This window comes from Schistocerca cancellata, chromosome 2, assembly GCF_023864275.1.
Source record: "Schistocerca cancellata isolate TAMUIC-IGC-003103 chromosome 2, iqSchCanc2.1, whole genome shotgun sequence".
Taxonomy (NCBI): Eukaryota; Metazoa; Arthropoda; class Insecta; order Orthoptera; family Acrididae; genus Schistocerca; species Schistocerca cancellata.
The window spans coordinates 702,256,409-702,275,133 of NC_064627.1; the positions used below are offsets into that span (position 1 = coordinate 702,256,409).

An 18,725-nucleotide genomic window follows, 5' to 3' on the forward strand; every position below is an offset into this window, starting at 1 on the left:
AGGTAAAATAGTCCCCCATTCGGATCTCCGGGCGGGGACTACTCAAGAGGACGTCGTTATCAGGAGAAAGAAAACTGGCGTTCTACGGATCGGAGCGTCGAATGTCAGATCCCTTAATCGGGCAGGTAGGTTAGAAAATTTAAAAAGGGAAATGGATAGGCTGAAGTTAGATATAGTGGGAATTAGTGAAGTTCGGTGGCAGGAGGAACAAAACTTTTGGTCAGGTGAATACAGGGTCATAAATAAAAAATCAAATAGGGGTAATGCAGGAGTAGGTTTAATAATGAATAAAAAAATTGGAGTGTGGGTAAGCTACTACCAACAGCGTAGTGAACGCATTATTGTGGTCAAGATAGACACGAAGCCCATGCCTACTACAGTAGTACAAGTTTATACGCCAACTAGCTCTGCAGATGATGAAGAAATTGATGAAATGTATGATGAGATAAAAGAAATTATTCATGTAGTGAAGGGAGACGAAAATTTAATAGTCATGGGTGACTGGAATTCAAGAGTAGGAAAAGGAAGAGAAGGAAACGTAGTGGGTGAATATGGATTGGGGGAGAGAAATGAAAGAGGAAGCCGTCTGGTAGAATTTTGCACAGAGCATAACTTAATCATAGCTAACATTTGGTTCAAGAATCATAAAAGAAGGTTGTATACATGGAAGAATCCTGGAGATACTAGAAGGTATCAGATAGATTATATAATGGTAAGACAGAGATTTAGGAACCAGGTTTTAAATTGTAGGACATTTCCAGGGGCAGATGTGGACTCTGACCACAATCTATTGGTTATGAACTGTAAATTAAAACTGAAGAACTGCAAAAAGGTGGGAATTTAAGGAGATGGGACCTGGATAAACTGACTAAACCAGAGGTTGTACAGAGTTTCAGGAAGAGCATAAGGGAACAATTGACAGGAATGGGGGAAAGAAATACAGTAGAAGAAGAATGGGTAGCTCTGAGGGATGAAGTAGTGAAGGCAGCAGAGGATCAAATAGGTAAAAAGTTGATGGCTAGTAGAAATCCTTGGGTAACAGAAGAAATATTGAATTTAATTGATGAAAGGAGAAAATATAAAAATGCAGTAAATGAAGCAGGCAAAAAGGAATACAAACGTCTCAAAAATGAGATCGACAGGAAGTGTAAAATGGCTAAGCAGGGATGGCTAGAGGACAAATGTAAGGATGTAGAGGCTTACCGTATTTACTCGAATCTAAGCCACACTTTTTTTCCGGTTTTTGTAATCCAAAAAACCGCCTGCGGCTTAGAATCGAGTGCAAAGTAAGCGGAAGTTCTGAAAAATGTTGGTAGGTGCCGCCACAACTAACTTCTGCTGTCGAATATATGTAGCGCTACGCAGGCATGCTTTGCAAGCACAAAGATAAATACTGGCACCAAAACCTCTGCGTCAGAAAATAAATTAAAAAAAGGTGGAAGACGAGCTTTTTTCTCCGCTCCGAGTTTCGACCACTGCATTTTCATACATTATCCAACGAAGTAAATATAAATTCCGTATTGTTCTTCTTTGAATGTAACAGCATTTCAATGGGCTACGAAAATCCGACTGGCAAGACTGGGATGTTTGTCAATATGGCCAACTCTACGTTCTGAATTTTTTCCTACCTGTGAGAAGAGATGGTTGCTAATAGGAACTTCTATGAATTGTGAATCACATGCAGTATTCTCTTCACCATAAGATTAATACGAATATAAACATTTTGCCATGTATTCTTTCGTGTTTGCTGCTATGTCATTTAAATCCTGTCTGCCTAATAAACTACGAAACTAGTGTGAGACAACAGCAAACGTGGAAGAATTTACATACCATGTCATGTTTATATTCGTATTATTCTTATGCCTAATAGTGATACAGTCAGAAATGAAGCACGGCACTTGACTAGATTTTTAAATCTAAGATGACTCTAATTTCTGTACAGAATGTAATGTACTAAAGAGGCGTCTGCAAAGATTTTCAAACGGAGAAAAATTTTCGCTAAACTCTCGTTCAGAACATCATCTGTCATACGCAGTCTATTATTTGGTTCTTGTTGATCATTATCAAAGAAAGCAACAGTGTAACTAACAACAAATAGTCTCTTGCTATTGATTCGCTAATGTGACGATTCTCTCTCTCTCTCTCTCTCGCGGCGGTAGTGCACACACAAAAGCAAGCCATGCCGCGAGCGGCGATAGGCCGTAAACACTCATTACCAGAATGCGATAAACAATGCAGGACACAGTACAGTAATGCATTTTCAGCTTAGAGTGACATAAACACCTATAACAAAGAGAACGGCACTTATCAGATCAAAGAAAAATAAGCAATCAATTCAAACCAGACGAAGCGCGTGAAAAAGGAAGGGTACCTGATAAACGAGGACGGAGTGCCTGACGCATAGCAATGGCTACCTGGTAAAGTTTAACTGCTAAGCTTACGACTCAAACCGAACTACTGTAGCAGTATCGTCATTCATTCGACCTAAATTGTGTCTCATATTACAATGGACCAACTTTGTTTCGATTTGGAGGTGAGGCATAAAACTTTTCTCTCCCCTTGAATATAGAGTCTCAAATTTCAGGTGCGGCTTAGATTCGGGAAAATTTTTTTTCCTTGATTTCAAGTCTCATTTTTCAGGTGCGGCTTAGATTCGAGTGCGGCTTAGATTCGAGTAAATATGGTATCTCACTAGGGGTAAGATAGATACTGCCTACAGGAAAATTAAAGAGACCTTTGGAGAAAAGAGAGCCACTTGTATGAATATCAAGAACTCAGATGGAAACCCAGTTCTAAGCAAAGAAGGGAAAGCAGAAAGGTGGAAGGAGTATATAGAGGGTCTATACAAGGGCGATGTACTTGAGGACAATATTATGGAAATGGAAGAGGATGTAGATGAAGATGAAGTGGGAGATACAATACTGCGTGAAGAGTTTGACAGAGCACTGAAAGACCTGAGTCGAAACAAGGCCCCAGGAGTAGACAACATTCCATTAGAACTACTGACGGCCTTGGGAGAGCCAGTCCTGACAAAACTCTACCATCTGGTGAGCAAGATGTATGAGACAGGCGAGATACCCTCAGACTTGAAGAAGAATATAATAATTCCAATCCCAAAGAAAGCAGGTGTTGACAGATGTGAAAATTACCGAACTATCAGTTTAATAAGTCACAGCTGCAAAATACTAACATGAATTCTTTACAGACAAATGGAAAAACTGGTAGAAGCCGACCTCAGGGAAGATCAGTTTGGATTCCGCAGAAATATTGGAACACGTGAGGCAATACTGACCCTACAACTTATCTTAGAAGAGAGATTAAGGAAAGGCAAACCTACATTTCTGGCATTTGTAGACTTAGAGAAGGCTTTTGACAATGTTGACTGGAATACTCTCTTTCAAATTCTGAAGGTGGCAGGGGTAAAATACAGGGAGCGAAAGGCTATTTACAATTTGTACAGAAATCAGATGGCAGTTATAAGAGTCAAGGGGTATGAAAGGGAAGCAAGAGGTTGGGAAGGGAGTGAGACAGGGTTGTAGCCTATCCCTGATATTATTCAATCTGTATATTGAGCAAGCAGTAAAGGAAACAAAAGAAAAATTCGGAGTAGGTATTAAAGTCCATGGAGGAGAAATAAAAACGTTGAGGTTCGCCAATGACATTGTAATTCTATCAGAGACAGCAAAGGGCTCGGAAGAGCTGTTGAACACCTTCTTGGCATACACTAAGTTTTAAATGCAGAACAAACAAGAAAAACCACAACTCTGTGGTAGCAATACAGATAAGGAAACAAGACAATGGAAGAAAATACTGACCAAAACTACTCTACAAAATACAACATGCTACTGCAAGACTAAGGCAAGTGAATAAAAGGCTAGGGCCAGTGTACGTACTGGCCAGAGCTGTTCCTAGCGGTTGGTAAACACTGCCAGTCTGACGGTCTAGGCTTATTTATAAAGCCAGGTCGATGGAGTGCTACAGCAGTCGTATGAGTTCTGTTTGGTGGAACACTGTCACTTGTTGTCTGGCGAAATAGTTCTGTGTTTATTTGGAAAGACTGTTACTGTTTCTATCTGCTGGCGGTGTATATCTCCACTCTGCGAAAAGGGGGTTAGCAACCCATCTTGCTTGTTGGTTCTGCAGACTCTCTACTGACAATAAGGGGCCACTACGACATTTCTCCACCTTGGGGGATGGTGGGGGGGGGGGGGGGGGGGGGGGGAATACACAGCACCACAAATGTCCATAGGAGTAAGGGCATCCTGGTCGATGTCCGAGGGAGCGGGAGATGGTGATGCAGCAGGGGCAGCTGGCAGCGGAGAATGCAGCTTAGGCGGAGGCGAAAGCAAAGGTTCTGCCACAGGGTGGTCAGCAGCTCCCACAGGGCGTCGCGGTCCACCAAACAGGGGTAGATCTGGTTGAGGTGCCGGCAGGCTGCAGACATGTCGGCCCACCGGAGAGACGCCATCGCCCAGCTGCAGAGCCTGGTGATGACGCCAGGCACCCAGCATGCCCATGGATGAGAGAAGGTCCCCGCCAAGACCTCCTGCTCGGTGTGAAAGGAGTGTGTCAGCATGCGGGCAGGAGGGTGAGAAGCCTCTGGAACTAAGAAAGATAAGGGGGAGTGGATTGGTCGACAGTGGAGTATCTCCACTGAAGTTTTACTGGCATGGGGGCGGCGCAGCATGTAGCCAAGAAAAAAAGCACAGCCTCCTCCAGCGGGTGATGGCTCAGCAGCTTATCAAGCTGGGTCCTGAATGTCCCCACAAAACATTCCTCCCGGCTGTTTGATGCAGGGTGAAATCAGGTGGTAAGGACAAGGGAAATTCCATTGACAGTACAGAATTGCTTAAACTCGGTTGAAGTAAACTGTGGACCATTATCCATAACAGTTGTTTTGGGGAGTCCCTTGACAGCAAAGAGGCACCGGAGAATTTTGATAGTGTCAGCAGAAGTGGTGTACATCATGCGGGAGACGTAAGGGTATCCCGACCCAGAGTTGAACAGTATGAGCTTCTGGGAACTATGAAACGGTCCTGCGAAATCCAAATGGAGATGTTGCCATGGACAGCAACATCCGGCCATGAAAAACACTGGCGCGAGGGTGCTGCCTGATACGTTTGGCACGTGCTGTAGGCTGACATGAGGGATGCTATGTCTTTATCCATACCACATCAATAATGGTGTCGGTAGGCCAGCTGTTTGGTGAGAACAATGCCCAATGACCAGTATTGAGAACATCAAGGACGTGACGGCACAACACATGTGATATGACCATCTGGGGAATGTCAGCATCACTGTGCCAATGATCCCAAAAGTGCTGGACCTCTGCATTGCAGATAATGTGATGCCTGGTCAGCCAACCCGCTGTGATTTAGTGGCGGAGAATTTGCAGTGTGAGAATTTACAGTGTCTGATACTGAGCAGTGGCCTGCCGGACTGCGTTGACATCCAACAGAAGGGCATCCAGAGCTGCATCCATGTCCAGGTTCCCATGGAAACACACCAAGGGGGAAGCGTCAAACTCACAGTCCACCCCGGCAGGCAGCCAGGACAGAAAATCGGCATTTGCATGCTGTTCAGAAGTTCGGTAGACAATATCAAAGTCGAACATCACCAGGAAGAGCGCCCAATGCTGGAGGCAGCACACCATCAGGGTGAGCACTGCAGCACCTGGGTGAAACAAAAAAAGCAAAGATTTGTGATCGGCAGCATGAAATGACCATACACAAAATCATAGAACTTCATCAAGACAAAAAGCTTCCTTTTCGATTTGACTATATTTACTTTGAGCGTCGGTCAATTTTTTGGATGCAAAAACCACTACCCTCTCAACACCGTCAACCACTTGTGAGAGGGCCACACCCAGGCCATAGTCCAACGCATCGGCGACGATGATGAGGGGCAGGGAAGGATCGTAAGTAGCCAGACAAAGAGGGCAGGAGAGAGCTGACTTGAGACATGTGAAAACCAGCTCACATGCCATGTCCCAAACCCGACGCACACTCTTGCACAATAACCCAGTCAGGGGTACTAGAATCTCAGCAGCATGGGGTATAAAATGCCGATAATAGTTGATTTGACTGAGGACAGACTGCAGTTGCTTCATGTTGGTGGGAGGAGGCAGGTTTTGAATCACTTCGACATACTCGTAAGAGGCATGTAGGCCGCAGGCATCAATCGTTAACTCGAGATAGCTGACCTCTTGCTCCAAAAAGTCACACTTTTCTTTCTGGCAATGCAGATTAGCCTTGGAAAAAACCAGAAACAGCTGGTCCAGCTTGTCCGTAAGGTCCACCGCTGATGAGCCACGGACGATGACGTCATCCAGATAATTGGCCACCCCGGGCACCTGGCTTGTGAGCTGTTCCAAATAACATTGGAAAATTACAGGTTGCTGCCAGTGCCAAATAGGAGGCAGTTCTATCGAAAAAGGCCACACGGGGTACTGATGACTAGGATCTGCTGCAATTCCTCGTCCAAAGGCAGCTGCAAATAAGCATTGCGCAAATCAATTTTGGCAAAAACGGTCGAGCTCGTGAGAGGTGTGAGTACGTCATCCACCGATGGGACAGGATGGTCATCGATGACGGACTGAGAATTGACCGTGACCTTAAAATTGCCACAGATGCATAAAGCACCATTCAGCTTCTCGACTATCACAATAGGCATCGCCCAGTGACTGTGCGCAATGGGAAAAAGGATGCCTTCATCCTGTAAGCGGCAAGGTTCCACCTGGAGCCTGTCTCGGAGAGCGAAGAGGACCAGGTGGGCCTTAAGAAAATGAGGAACAGCAGAGGGAAGAAGCTGAACATACACGATGAAACCCTTCACCCCTGGTATGGAGGATGGGAACAATGTGTCATATTTTCTGAGCAACGGGGCGATGAGAGTATCTGATGAGGGAATTGACACCGCTTGTACTGCGTACTGCAATGGTAAATCCAGACGACCAAAAATTTCCACACCCAGGGGATTAGTAGCTCCAGGGTATCTGGCCACCAAAAACTGAGCGGTGAAGGAATGACCGTTGTAAGAGATTTGTGTGGATGGATGTAGAGTGATTACTGAAACTTTGCAAGAAGCGAGTGTACGGAGATAAAACTGGCAAGCCCAAATGTTGGTATATGGCACCATCCACAATAGAGACAGATGATGCAGTGTCAATTTGGAAGACCACCGGAATATGCGCAACCTCCAAGGTAATGAGAAAATGGGCACCTGATTGGGGAATGATTGAGAATACTTGACCGTCAATGGAGTGCGAGGCTTCCAGGTCCTGAGGTGGTGATTTGTGACGAGCCTGTGCATCCCTAGGAAGCATGGCATCAACATGATGTTTTTGTGAAGCCTGACACACCACGGCGATGTGGCCCACTCGACTGCAAGCCATACATCTTGCTCGCTGGTGGGAGCACTCCGACCATTGCTGAGTCTGGAAACAGTCCAGACAGGATGGAAGGCGAGTGAAAGACTTCCTGCTGTGGAGTGGGCCAATGGATAGATGAGGCTCACACTCGGCGCCAGGCAACTGGCAAGCTGCGAAAACAGCTTGATCAAGACGCAGTGGTTGTAGCCAGTGAGACTGTTCAAACACATGAATGATCGGCAGACAGGTGTCGAGGGACACGGGTCCTGTAACTTCAAAATATCAGACTGAAGACCCTTGTCTGGTGTGTGAAACATCACCATATCATGAATCAACGAAGAGGCATAAGGCTGCAGGCGATGTTGGAACAATGGAATTTACAATCGCGGGAGAGACTCTGGAGCATTGTAATCCATTCCCGATAAGTCTGACCTGAAGACTTTCGACAAGAAAAGAAAGTCTGACAGGTGGGGGTGACATGTATTTGTGCGTCAAAGCGCTCAAAAAGACAGCCCTTAATGTGAGTAAATGAGAGATCTCGAGGGGCTGCTCAGGGTTCAATTATTGAATTAAATGATATACATGTGTACATGTGGACCGACTGCTGCTTTAAAAAAGAGAGAGAGAGAGAGAGAGAGAGAGCAAGCCTGACTTCAAGTTTCATCATGGATCCCACATGCCAGAAACGTCGTTGGAGCCACGTGCAACATGTTCAATTTACCTGCAATGGAATCAACCCTATGGGCTGCTGCTTACAACGCTGGTGAGTCAGAGTGAACTTCTGAACGTGTAACTGTTGCCTGAATCTGTTGTAAAGTTTCTACCTAGGACTGAAGAAGCTCCTCAGAGGAGGCCATTCCATTCAAAAATGAAAATCCCATCCTCGTCACCAGTAACTGTAGTATGCTGCGGTCGGCCGAAAAGAACAAACATTCAATTTAAACTCACTTTATTACAATTAAAGGAAAAAAAAACATATTCTTGGCATAAATTAAGTTTTAAACACAGAAAAAAAAATCTGTGGCAGCAAAAGAGATAAGGAAACAAGACAATGGAAGAAAATACTGACCAAAACTACTCTACAAAATACAATGTGCTACTACAAGACTAAGGCAAGTGAATACAAGGCTAGGGCTGGCATAAGTACTGATGGTAGCTGTTCCTAGCAGTTGGTAAACACTGCCAGTCTGACAGACTAGGCGTGCTTATAAAGCCAGGTCGGCAGAGTGCTACAGTGGTCATATGAGTTCTGATTGGTAGAACACTGTCACATGTTGTCTGGCGAAGTAGTTCCATGTTTATTTGGAAGTCTGTTACTGTTTCTGTCCGCTGGTGATGTTTCTCTCCACGCTTCCGGAAGGGGGGTTAGCAACCCATCTTGCATGTCGGTTCTGCGGGCCCTCTAACAACAATGTATCTACACACTTAGCTGTTGTTGTTGCTGTTGTGGTCTTCAGTCCGCAGACTGGTTTCATGTAATTCTCCACACTAGTTTATTCTGAACAATACTCTTCATCTCTGCGTAACTACTGCAGCCTGTTTACTGTATTCAAGTTCTGGTCTCCCTCCACAGATTTTACCCCTTATGCTTCCTTCCATTAGCAAATTAATGCTTCCTTGAGTTCTCAGGATGTGTGTTATCAAGTAATCACTTCTTTTAGTCAGGTTGTGGTCCAGTACAGCCCGGCCGTGGTGGCCGAGCGGTTCCAGGCTCTTCATTCTGGAACCGCGCGACTGTTATGGTCACAGGTTCAAATCCTGCCTTGAGCATGGATGTGTGTGATGTCCTTAGGTTAGTTAGGTTTAAGTAGTTCTAAGTTCTAGGGAACTGATGACCTCCTCAGATGTTAAGTCCCATAGTGCTCAGAGCCATTTGAACTATTTTTGGTCCAGTACTCCTTTTTCCCCAGTTCAATTCAGTACCTCTTCATTAGTTATTCAATATTCTTTAGTAGCACCACCTTTCAAAACCTTCTATTCCCTTTCTGTCTAAACTGTTTATCGTCCACATTTTAGTTCTGTACATGGTTACACCATCACATGAATACCTTCAAGAAAGATTTCCAACACTCAGATTTATAGTTGGTTTAACAGTTATCTCTTTTTCAGTATTGTTTTTCTTGCTATTGGCAGTCTGCATTTTATGTCCTCTCTATTTCAGCCATCATTAGTTATTTGTCTGCTCAAATAGTAAAACTTTTAGTGCCTCATTTCATATTCTAATTCCCCCAACATTGCCTGCTTTAAATTGTTTATATTCCATCACCCTTGTTATAATTTTGTTGATATTCATCTTATAACATCTTCTCATGACACTATTCATTTCATCTCTTGTAAGTCAGTTGTCATCTCTGAGAGAATTATGTCATTGGCAAACAGTGTTTTTGTTTCATCGCCGTGAAGTTTAATTCCCTTTCCAATGTTTCTTCGGTTTTTCCCTACATTTTGCTCAGTGGACAGACTGTATAACTCCTTTCTCATCTACTTCTTCCATTTTGTGCCCCTTGACTCCTATAACTGCAATCTGACATCTGTAAAAGATAACTTTTCAATCTCTGTATGTCCCTGTTATCTTCAAAATGTCAAAGTCAGCTTTGTCAAAAGCTTTCTCTAAATCTATAAATGCTGTAAATGTAGGTTTGCCTTTCTTCAGTCTACCTTCTAAAATAAGTTGTAGGATCAGTATGGCCTTGGAGTTCCTAGATTTTTCTGGAACCCAAACTGATCTTCTCCAGGGTCATCATTGACCAGTTTTTCCCTTCTTCTGTAAATTATGCATATCAGTAATATGCAAAGCATGACTTATTACACTGATGGTTAGATTACATTCACAAATGTCATTATCTGCTTGCTTTGGAGTGGGAATTATTACATTCATCATGAAGTCTGCCTCATATATCTTGCATACAAGGTGGAATAGTTTTCATCATGATTGGGGCCCCCAAGGTTCTCAGTAACTCATACAGAATTTTGTCTACTCCAGGGGATTTGCTTTGACTAAACCTTTCAGAGCTCTGTCAAGTTCTTTTTGCAGTATCATACCTCCCATCTCATTTCATGTACTTCCTCTTCTCTTTCTGTAATACTGCCTTCAAGTCTTTTTCCATTCTATAGATCCTCTATGCAGTCTTTACTCCTTTCAGTCTTCCCTTCTTTGCCTAATACTAGTCTATCATCTGAACTTCTAATATTTATACAGTTGCTTCTTACTTTGCAAAATGTCCCTTTTATTTTCCTGTATGTTATGTCTATCTTTATTTCATATCTTTGTAATGCACTATTTTTGTAATTGTTTTGGTGTTGTCAGCATCACCAATATCATAATTTTTTATTGTCGTAACAGGAAGTATACAGAAGAAAGAAGAAATCTTTGTTGGACAAGTATGAATGTTCAAGGCTTCCTTGACAGTCCTATTACCTGGGGCCTCAAAGAACAAGGATTTTTCACAAGTGGAGACAATCATTACACCTTGTTCCTGAAAGATGGTGCAGCATTTCTTGCATGTCAAGTAAATGGTGCACAAAAGAAATACAGGAAATAAAATTTATACTTAAAAATAGTTCATAAACAATATCTTTTATTTACACAATGTGTACAACTAGGTTTTAATTTTTATCTGTTCCAGAGACAAACTGCATTGCACAGATATTCTATCTCTTTTCAAATATTACCTCATTGTGCAGTCAAATTTATATTGTTATTGCTCCTTTCTCCTCAAGTTCTATTAACTTGTGGTGTGTAATGAAGATGTTTTTGATCTGCTTGCTATTGTGAATCACACAGTACAACAATCAAAGTTTCTTATACAGTTTTTGTAAGATTTTGACAAGGAATTTAAAGCATTAATTCAAGTAATTTACTGTTTTTATTTCTTATTTGTGTCCATTCAGGGATAACATGCACACAAAAATATAAAACAATTGCAAAAATGTGTTTTATTTTAGACAAAAAAGTTTTTAAATTTCTTGAAATGTGTAGCATTTGCAACCCTTTCTGTGAGTAACTTCTTTAATATTATTGTAAACACACAGAAAAAAGCTCATTCCAAAATTAAGTAATATAGGAACAAAAAGTACTTGTCATCATAATGTGCAAAGAGTCACATACATGTTGTCCTCTGTTTTGAATAGAAGAAAGATGTCATTTTCAAAACTCACTTAATGACACACAAAACTGAAAAACTCCACACTGTCAAGATGAACATCCCCTTCACACTGAGCTACTGCTGGCAGAACATTGTTTCCAGTAGTGGCCTTCACATGACGTCACTCTGTGGTGCATTTGACTGGCCAAGCCTCGGATTGCCACCTATGAAAAGTCGGCACATGATGTCGGCAGAGCAATAGCAGTAATGGCACCAACAAAGCTATTCACAGTAGCATCAAAAGCTGATCACAGCAACAGTGGCAACTGTTCTCAACGGCGGTGTACCGAGTCACACTGTGTGAAGGCTTGGGCACTGCAGAGAAACACTTCTCAGTGGTGTCACATGAAGGTGCCCAAACTATTTGGATATGCTCCTGAATTGTAGGCCAGCTGACTAACAATAGTAGCAATGACAACAATGGGGACAAAGCAGATAGTGCCTTAAGGAAAACACAAAGCACGCACTGGTGTGATAGATTGGGAAACCTTGCTAATATTTGGCACCCACAATTCAAACAAGAGTGGGAGCACAAGTCACTGGTACAGGTAGCACATTCTCTTGGATGCACAAAGTAAGGTGGCTTGGGGAATACTGAATTAAATGACTCAGTCCACTGACCCAGACTCTAAATTTGTGTGCTTAACTTTGGTGCAGCTTACAAAAATTACTATTTGATTTTAATTTAGTTTCAACTCTTGGGGGTGGGAGGGGTGGAGGGAGATAATCAACCCCTCCCCTCCCTTCCCTCCCTATAATCCGCCCATGGTACTATTTAAATACTGAATTCAAGGTTACTGTTACTCATTAATGTGACAAACAGATTTGGACCATGCTTGATTCGTATCACTCTGTTTGAAGTTCTTACCATATTAAGCTATTTCAAAGAATCCTGGAAGAATTCTAACTCTAAGGAAATTGCCTTTGTCAGTACTGAAAAACTGCATAGCTTGGTACATATAGAGAAATAAATTGGAGCAATAACAAAAAGAAAACATCACATTTTTCATTCTTTATAGTGTCTAAAGACCATGAAAGATGTGTAACATCACATTATTTGTATGTTTAGTTATGATTTTCCTGTAACATACACACATGTAGCAAATATTACAATTTAGTTTTAGGAATAAGAATTGATGAATAAATAGTGGAGGATAATATCTACAGAATAATTTGTGGTTGTGTGCAGTACCCTTCAAGCCAAATCAGTTTATGAATGAAGAAAATAGGAGACTGTATGGAATGCAGTACTTAAATAATTTAACATCCTATTCTGATGTGGGATGAGTGGGGCCACTATGGTGTAGAGATAGTGGAGTAGCAAGTTGTGGAAGCAATGGTGCCACCCAGGGGTGATTAGAAAACTTCGCCACAAGATAAACAAATTTTATTCATCTTGGATTACAGTGCTGGACTGCTGCAACACCCCTGGCTTCACCCTCTGCAGGTGTGAGACCCACCATTGATACCAATGACATTGGAAGGCTGTGGCAATGGTATGGCCATTTGATGTCTGCATTCTGCTTTGCTAACATTGTTTACCTTCCTGAGCAGCATGTGTCTGAGCTAGCACAATGTAACGCTGAGTAAGCAGTGCCAGCAACATGTACATTTGTGGAATTTGCTTAGGTGGTCACGGCTGCTGGGTTAGAAGCTCACCCTGGTGCAGAGGGATGGTGGAAGTACCTGCCCTGGCTGCGAACTGCTGCCCTCTGTGGCAGAAGTTTGGTGTTGCTGTGGAGCATGGGGGATGGCTCCCCATTGTGTCACCTAAGTCCATTGAATGGGCTTAGAATTGTGAACTGGTCTGGTGGAGCAGGCTGCCCAGACCAGCATCGGTTGCTGGGTGGCCCATAGCTTGTTGCAGACTAATTTGGACCCTATGTTGTGGAGGGTTTTGCCAGACTGCACAAACTGTGCTAGTAATAGAAGTATTTATAGTGATAGGTAGCTCTCTTGCTGTGTCATTACACTGCTACCAGGCATGTACAGATCAACACCTCTTTGACCCTATGGTGTGGAAATATACTGCAGGCCAGCCCTTTGTTGCATGGCCTTTCTGTGATGTCACCACAATTGCACCGCTTAACCTGGCTGCCGTTTAGTGTAAAAACAGGCTCACTTGTGGAATTACATGTTAGCATCTCTGTGCTTGGCCATTTGCCTCACAAGGGGCTACAATGGAGCTGCTTTAATTCAGTAATGCCCAAAATTTAGCGATGACATTACGTACCTCCCCTCTTTGGGAACCATATGTCTAAACTCGTGACCAGGTTGTAACAGAAGACTTCACCAAAACTTTATGACATAGATTATTGTACAGTTTTTCCTCTTACATCAAGCAACAAAACTCCAAAAGTAAGGCACATTCTCCCTGCAAATCCTAGCCTGCTGGCTCATTGGTCCTTCTGCTACTGCCTAAAACCTCCACTCTCGCTTGCGCTATCTCTTAACCATCAACGTCACCAAAACAGTAAATAACTATTTACATGAATACATCCTTGTTACACCATCATGGCAGCTCATAAGGCAACCACAGTGCTCATTTCAACACTACTCTAAATTTCTTGTTCTTCAAATCACAACTAATTACATCCTACAATATAATTCACATATTACTACATCTAGCTTTTGCGTTTGTTGTACCTTCTCATATATGAACAGTTAACCAGTCCATTAGTATCTGATGTACTGGAGGATTGCATTGGCCAGTGACACTCTGTCTAAGGTTGATGAAGGCTGTGCAAAGCAGAATCAACACTAACATGCTGCTTGTGGTTGGGATGCCTATGGCCTTGATCATGTGTTGCTCCTCCTGATCTTGCTGAACATGTGAAAGCATTTGCTCTACTGAAGTATGCCCCACTACTCTGTGCATTAGGTGGTTCAAGGACATGATTCATGTAGGACCCAGCATTTTATTCAGGTAGGTCAGATTTTTCACTTGAAGGATCATTAGTGGCTTCTCTGGCCATTACAATTATAGCAGCATAATATTCAATTTTGTTTCCTCTGCCCATCACAGTCCATTACATTAATAATTATTCCACTGTCGAGCAAATCCAAATGTTCAGCTCTCCCAAGCTTACAAAGCTTACCTTGCTCGTAGCAGTTTTCTCCTACAACTTCAATATTGTTTACAGAAAACATCCATTGCAAATGCACTTGCTGAAAATAGGGTTGTGGCTCCATTATTCACATGGGAAGTCCTAATCCCCTGCTTTACCTAAGTACAACTGTATTTCGCATTGGCCAGTACATGTAGCACTTGGGTCGGACAGGTAGGACCCCTCTCCTTCTGACAATGTTAAAATTTGGTTAATGACATCACAATGTGACCACCACCATCTTCTGCAATCAGTAGTATCTCCAGCATTTTTACTTGAATAAATTTCCTTGAAGGACTGCAACAGTCATGCTACTGTCACTCTTCGGTTCGAGGTATCCACCCAAGCCTGTATAACTTCCAGGTCCTGATTCAGACTATTTGTCTTTTCCAGGTGCATTATGTCAATTGTCTTCACAGTATCAACGTATTGTTCAGTACCTCTTGCTACAAACTGGTTAATTGTGTAGTGTGCCATTTTTTGATGGCATTATTCCTCCCTGCTACATCTCTCACTCTGCCTATCATGTCATTTAGTTCCAAGATTTCCCTGACATACTCAGTCCTGAAAATTGTTTTTAATAACCTACCCCCCTGCATCCAACCAACCCTGCTTACGCCACCGTACTGTGTGTGGAACTAATTTCACTGTCTGGTGCATTTTTGTCCTTGCAGTTGCTCATGTAATTGATGTGATTTATTGTACTTGCTTCGAACTTGTTTGTTCCTTGATCAGTGATCATAGTTTCTGGCACTCCAAATTTGAGTACCTACCTGTTGGCCAATGCGTGTGCTACCGTTGCTGCCTGCTGGTTAGGGATTGCAGTCATTTCCACATGCCTATAAAAATGATAAATAATGGTTGACACAAACTGATTTCCAGCTGTAGTCTTGTTGAATGGCCCATGGATGTCCAACCCAGTAATCGTAAAAGTCTCTGTTGGTTCTGGTACCTCTGCAAAGGTTTTAGCTTAGGGCTTGTACCTGCCCACTGCACACATTGCAAACAACCCCTTACACACCGATTCACTAGTAGCACTTTACTACATGCGTATTCGTTGCTCTACAACTGCCACAACACATGGTCATGCACTTCTTTTGCCACTACTATGCACTACCCGTGGTCCCAGACGCACTGTCTTACACAATAACCCATTCTATAATGCAAAAGGTGGATGCAACTTGTACTGATTACATTCCAAATCTGCCTATTGTGCTGCTTGCCATTGCACAAGGTGGTGACCCAGTGTCTGTATCACAGCTACTTTCCAGCTTTAACTATCCGTGTCTGTGTGTCTCTTACCAGGCTTGTGTAAAACTTCATGCTCAAATTCATTTAACATCAGTGCCCACCTAGCTAGCCTACTGGAAGGGTCCTTAAGCTCCAAAGACTCTTTAAGGGGTGCATGTTCCCTGACTACTTTAAATGTCTTCCCATATAAATAACACCTGAAATACATGGTTCCATATTGTTATAACCTTTAAATCACTAATAAATTGCGTGGATATACAAACGTAGAAACAATAGTGGGTTTCATGCTACCAACTCCGTATCTGTCACTCAACTGCCGTGCCGTGACATGCGGCCGGCGCCGTTCATAGCTACGTGGCGCTCCCGCGCTCAGCCGAGCTGCGGAGCGCCTCTATCGCCATGTTCGCATACTGACGTAGCGGCACTTTTAAATCTCGTGGCACTGTCACAACACGTTTCCCCCCTTGAAAAAAAAAGACACTCCCTTCCTTGGAGACACGGACAGTGCGGGGACATCCATGGCCTCTTGGGAGACCCCGAGAAGATCCTGCAGAGAAACACGAGAATATGGTCGAAAATGTCCAGGACGGAAGCTTGTGCGTGGAACGTGCCTCCTGGACGAGATGATGGGTGAAAACTCCGGAGCAGCATCCATAGGTGTCGTGGACCTGGCGGTGTGCTCCAGCGAGGTGGGTCCCGGAGAAGGCGGCGTCGCGACTGGGGCCGGTTCCGGCGTACTCGGAAGCGGCAGCGACGTTGGCTGCAGCGACAGGCACGGGAGATCGGCAGCAGCAACAGGACTGGCTTCTCGGGCTGGTGGAGGCGAAAGAAGGGGCCGTGGCACCGGCGTGGCCACCACTCGTGGGCGCATCTGGTCGTAATGGCGAACAACCATGCCGTTGTCCATACGTATTTCGCAAAGCCGGCGACCGCGAAGAGCCTTGACCACCCCTGGAATCCATTTAGGGCGAGATCCATACCCTCGTGCCCACACGTCGGCGCCCACCGAGTATTTTCCCGCACTAGGGGACACAGTACTAGGCCTGACAGGATGAAGCAGGTGCAGTAGAGTGCGTGGTTGGCGGCCATGCAAGAGTTCAGCAGGGCTGCGATCACTCAGAGGCGTGAAGCGATAAGAACTCAGAAATTGCAACAGAGCGTCATCGGTAGAAAAATCAGTAAGGAATTCTTTCATCTGGCTTTTGAAAGTACGGACAAGGCGCTCGACCTCCCCGTTCGATTGGGGATGGAAGGGCGGTGCTGTAACATGATGAATCCCTTGTCCAGTACAAAAATCATGGAAGGCCTGCGAAGAGAACTGAGGGCCATTGTCCGTGACAATCGTGGATGGAAGACCTTCTAGCGCAAAGATTTTGGACAAAGCCAGCGTCGTCGCCGCAGTGGTGGGCGACGGACATCGAACAACAAACGGAAACTTCAAGAAGGCGTCAATCAACAGTAGCCAATAAGTGCCGAGGAAGGGGCCGGCAAAGTCAGCGTGCACCCGTTCCCATGGCTGCACCGGATCAGGCCACAGAGAGGGCATTGTACGGGGTGCAGCCAGTTGTTGAGCACACTGACCACACGCAGCGACCATGTGGGTGAGGTCCGAATCGATACAGGGCCAATAAACATGCCTGTGGGCCAGGGACTTAGTCCGAGAAATACCCCAATGGCCTTCATGCAATAGTTTGAGAACATCTTTGTGAAGAGAAGCTGGCACCACGACCCGTGGAGATGCGCCATCCGTGGCCAGAAGAACAACACCCTCATGAACAGACAGACGAAGGCGCAAGGCATGGTAGTTGCGAAGGGGATACGATGCCCGGCCCTTGGTCCTGTCCGGCCAACCCCGTTGAATAAAACCAATCACCTGACGCAGGACCGGGTCCCGCGCAGTAGCCGACGCGACCTGCGAACCTGTAAGCGGAAAACCCTCGACCGCACGACGTTCTTCCTCATCAATGTGGAAACAGAGTAGTTCATCTCGATTGAAAACCGGGGCGGGGCCCATCGGCAAACGTGACAACGCGTCAGCATTGGCGTGCTGGGCCGTGGGGCGATAGTGAATCTCATAGTGAAAACGAGATAAGTATAAGGCCCAACATTGCAGGCGGTGAGCTGCCTTATCCAGAAGTGACGCCGAGGGACTGAACAGAGAGACCAGCGGCTTGTGGTCGGTGATGAGGTGAAACTTAGAACCGTACAAAAAAACGCTGAACTTTTTTAGAGCATAAATGATAGCGAGCGCCTCCTTTTCGATTTGAGAGTAACGCCGTTGGGCATCGTTGAGGGTCTTGGAAGCATAGGCGATGGGTCGTTCCGACCCATCCTCATACCGATGGGCGAGAACAGCCCCTAGGCCATACTGTGACGCGTCAGTCGCCAGAACCAAGTGCTGACCCGGACGGAATGTGGAAAGACAAGGCGCCGACTGCAAATGAGCCTTCAGGCGAACAAAAGCCTGCTCACACTCATCGGACCAACAGAAAGGAACGTTTTTGCATAACAGCTGATGCAGAGGATGAGCCACCGCCGCCGCGTATGGAATGAATTTGTGATAATAAGCAATCTTGCCTAGAAACGCCTGAAGTTCTTTGACCGTAGACGGCCGGGGTAAGGCGGTAATGGCCGCAACGTGCTGACGTAAAGGACGTATACCCTCACGGGACAAGTGGAAACCAAGATACACAATGGAGGGTTGGAAGAACTGTGACTTGTCCAGATTGCACTTCAACCCAGCTGAATGCAGAACCCGAAATAATGAACGCAAATTGCGAAGGTGCTCCTCAGTGGAGGCCCCCGTGACAACAATGTCATCCAGGTAGTTGATGCAGCCAGGAACGGAAGCCG

General features: G+C 44.5%; 1 protein-coding gene across 1 annotated transcript in view; it reads left to right on the forward strand.

Annotated features, from left to right (window-relative positions):
* Positions 1–11,225, forward strand: part of LOC126162482 (ribonuclease P protein subunit p40-like) — a 265,430-nt gene extending 254,205 nt beyond the window's left edge. Inside the window, exon 7 of the mRNA XM_049919026.1 lies at positions 10,713–11,225. Within this exon, the coding sequence (XP_049774983.1) occupies positions 10,713–10,911 (199 nt within the window). The 3' untranslated portion in view covers positions 10,912–11,225. The remainder of the gene's footprint in view (positions 1–10,712) is intronic.
* The last annotated feature ends 7,500 nt before the right edge of the window (positions 11,226–18,725 follow it).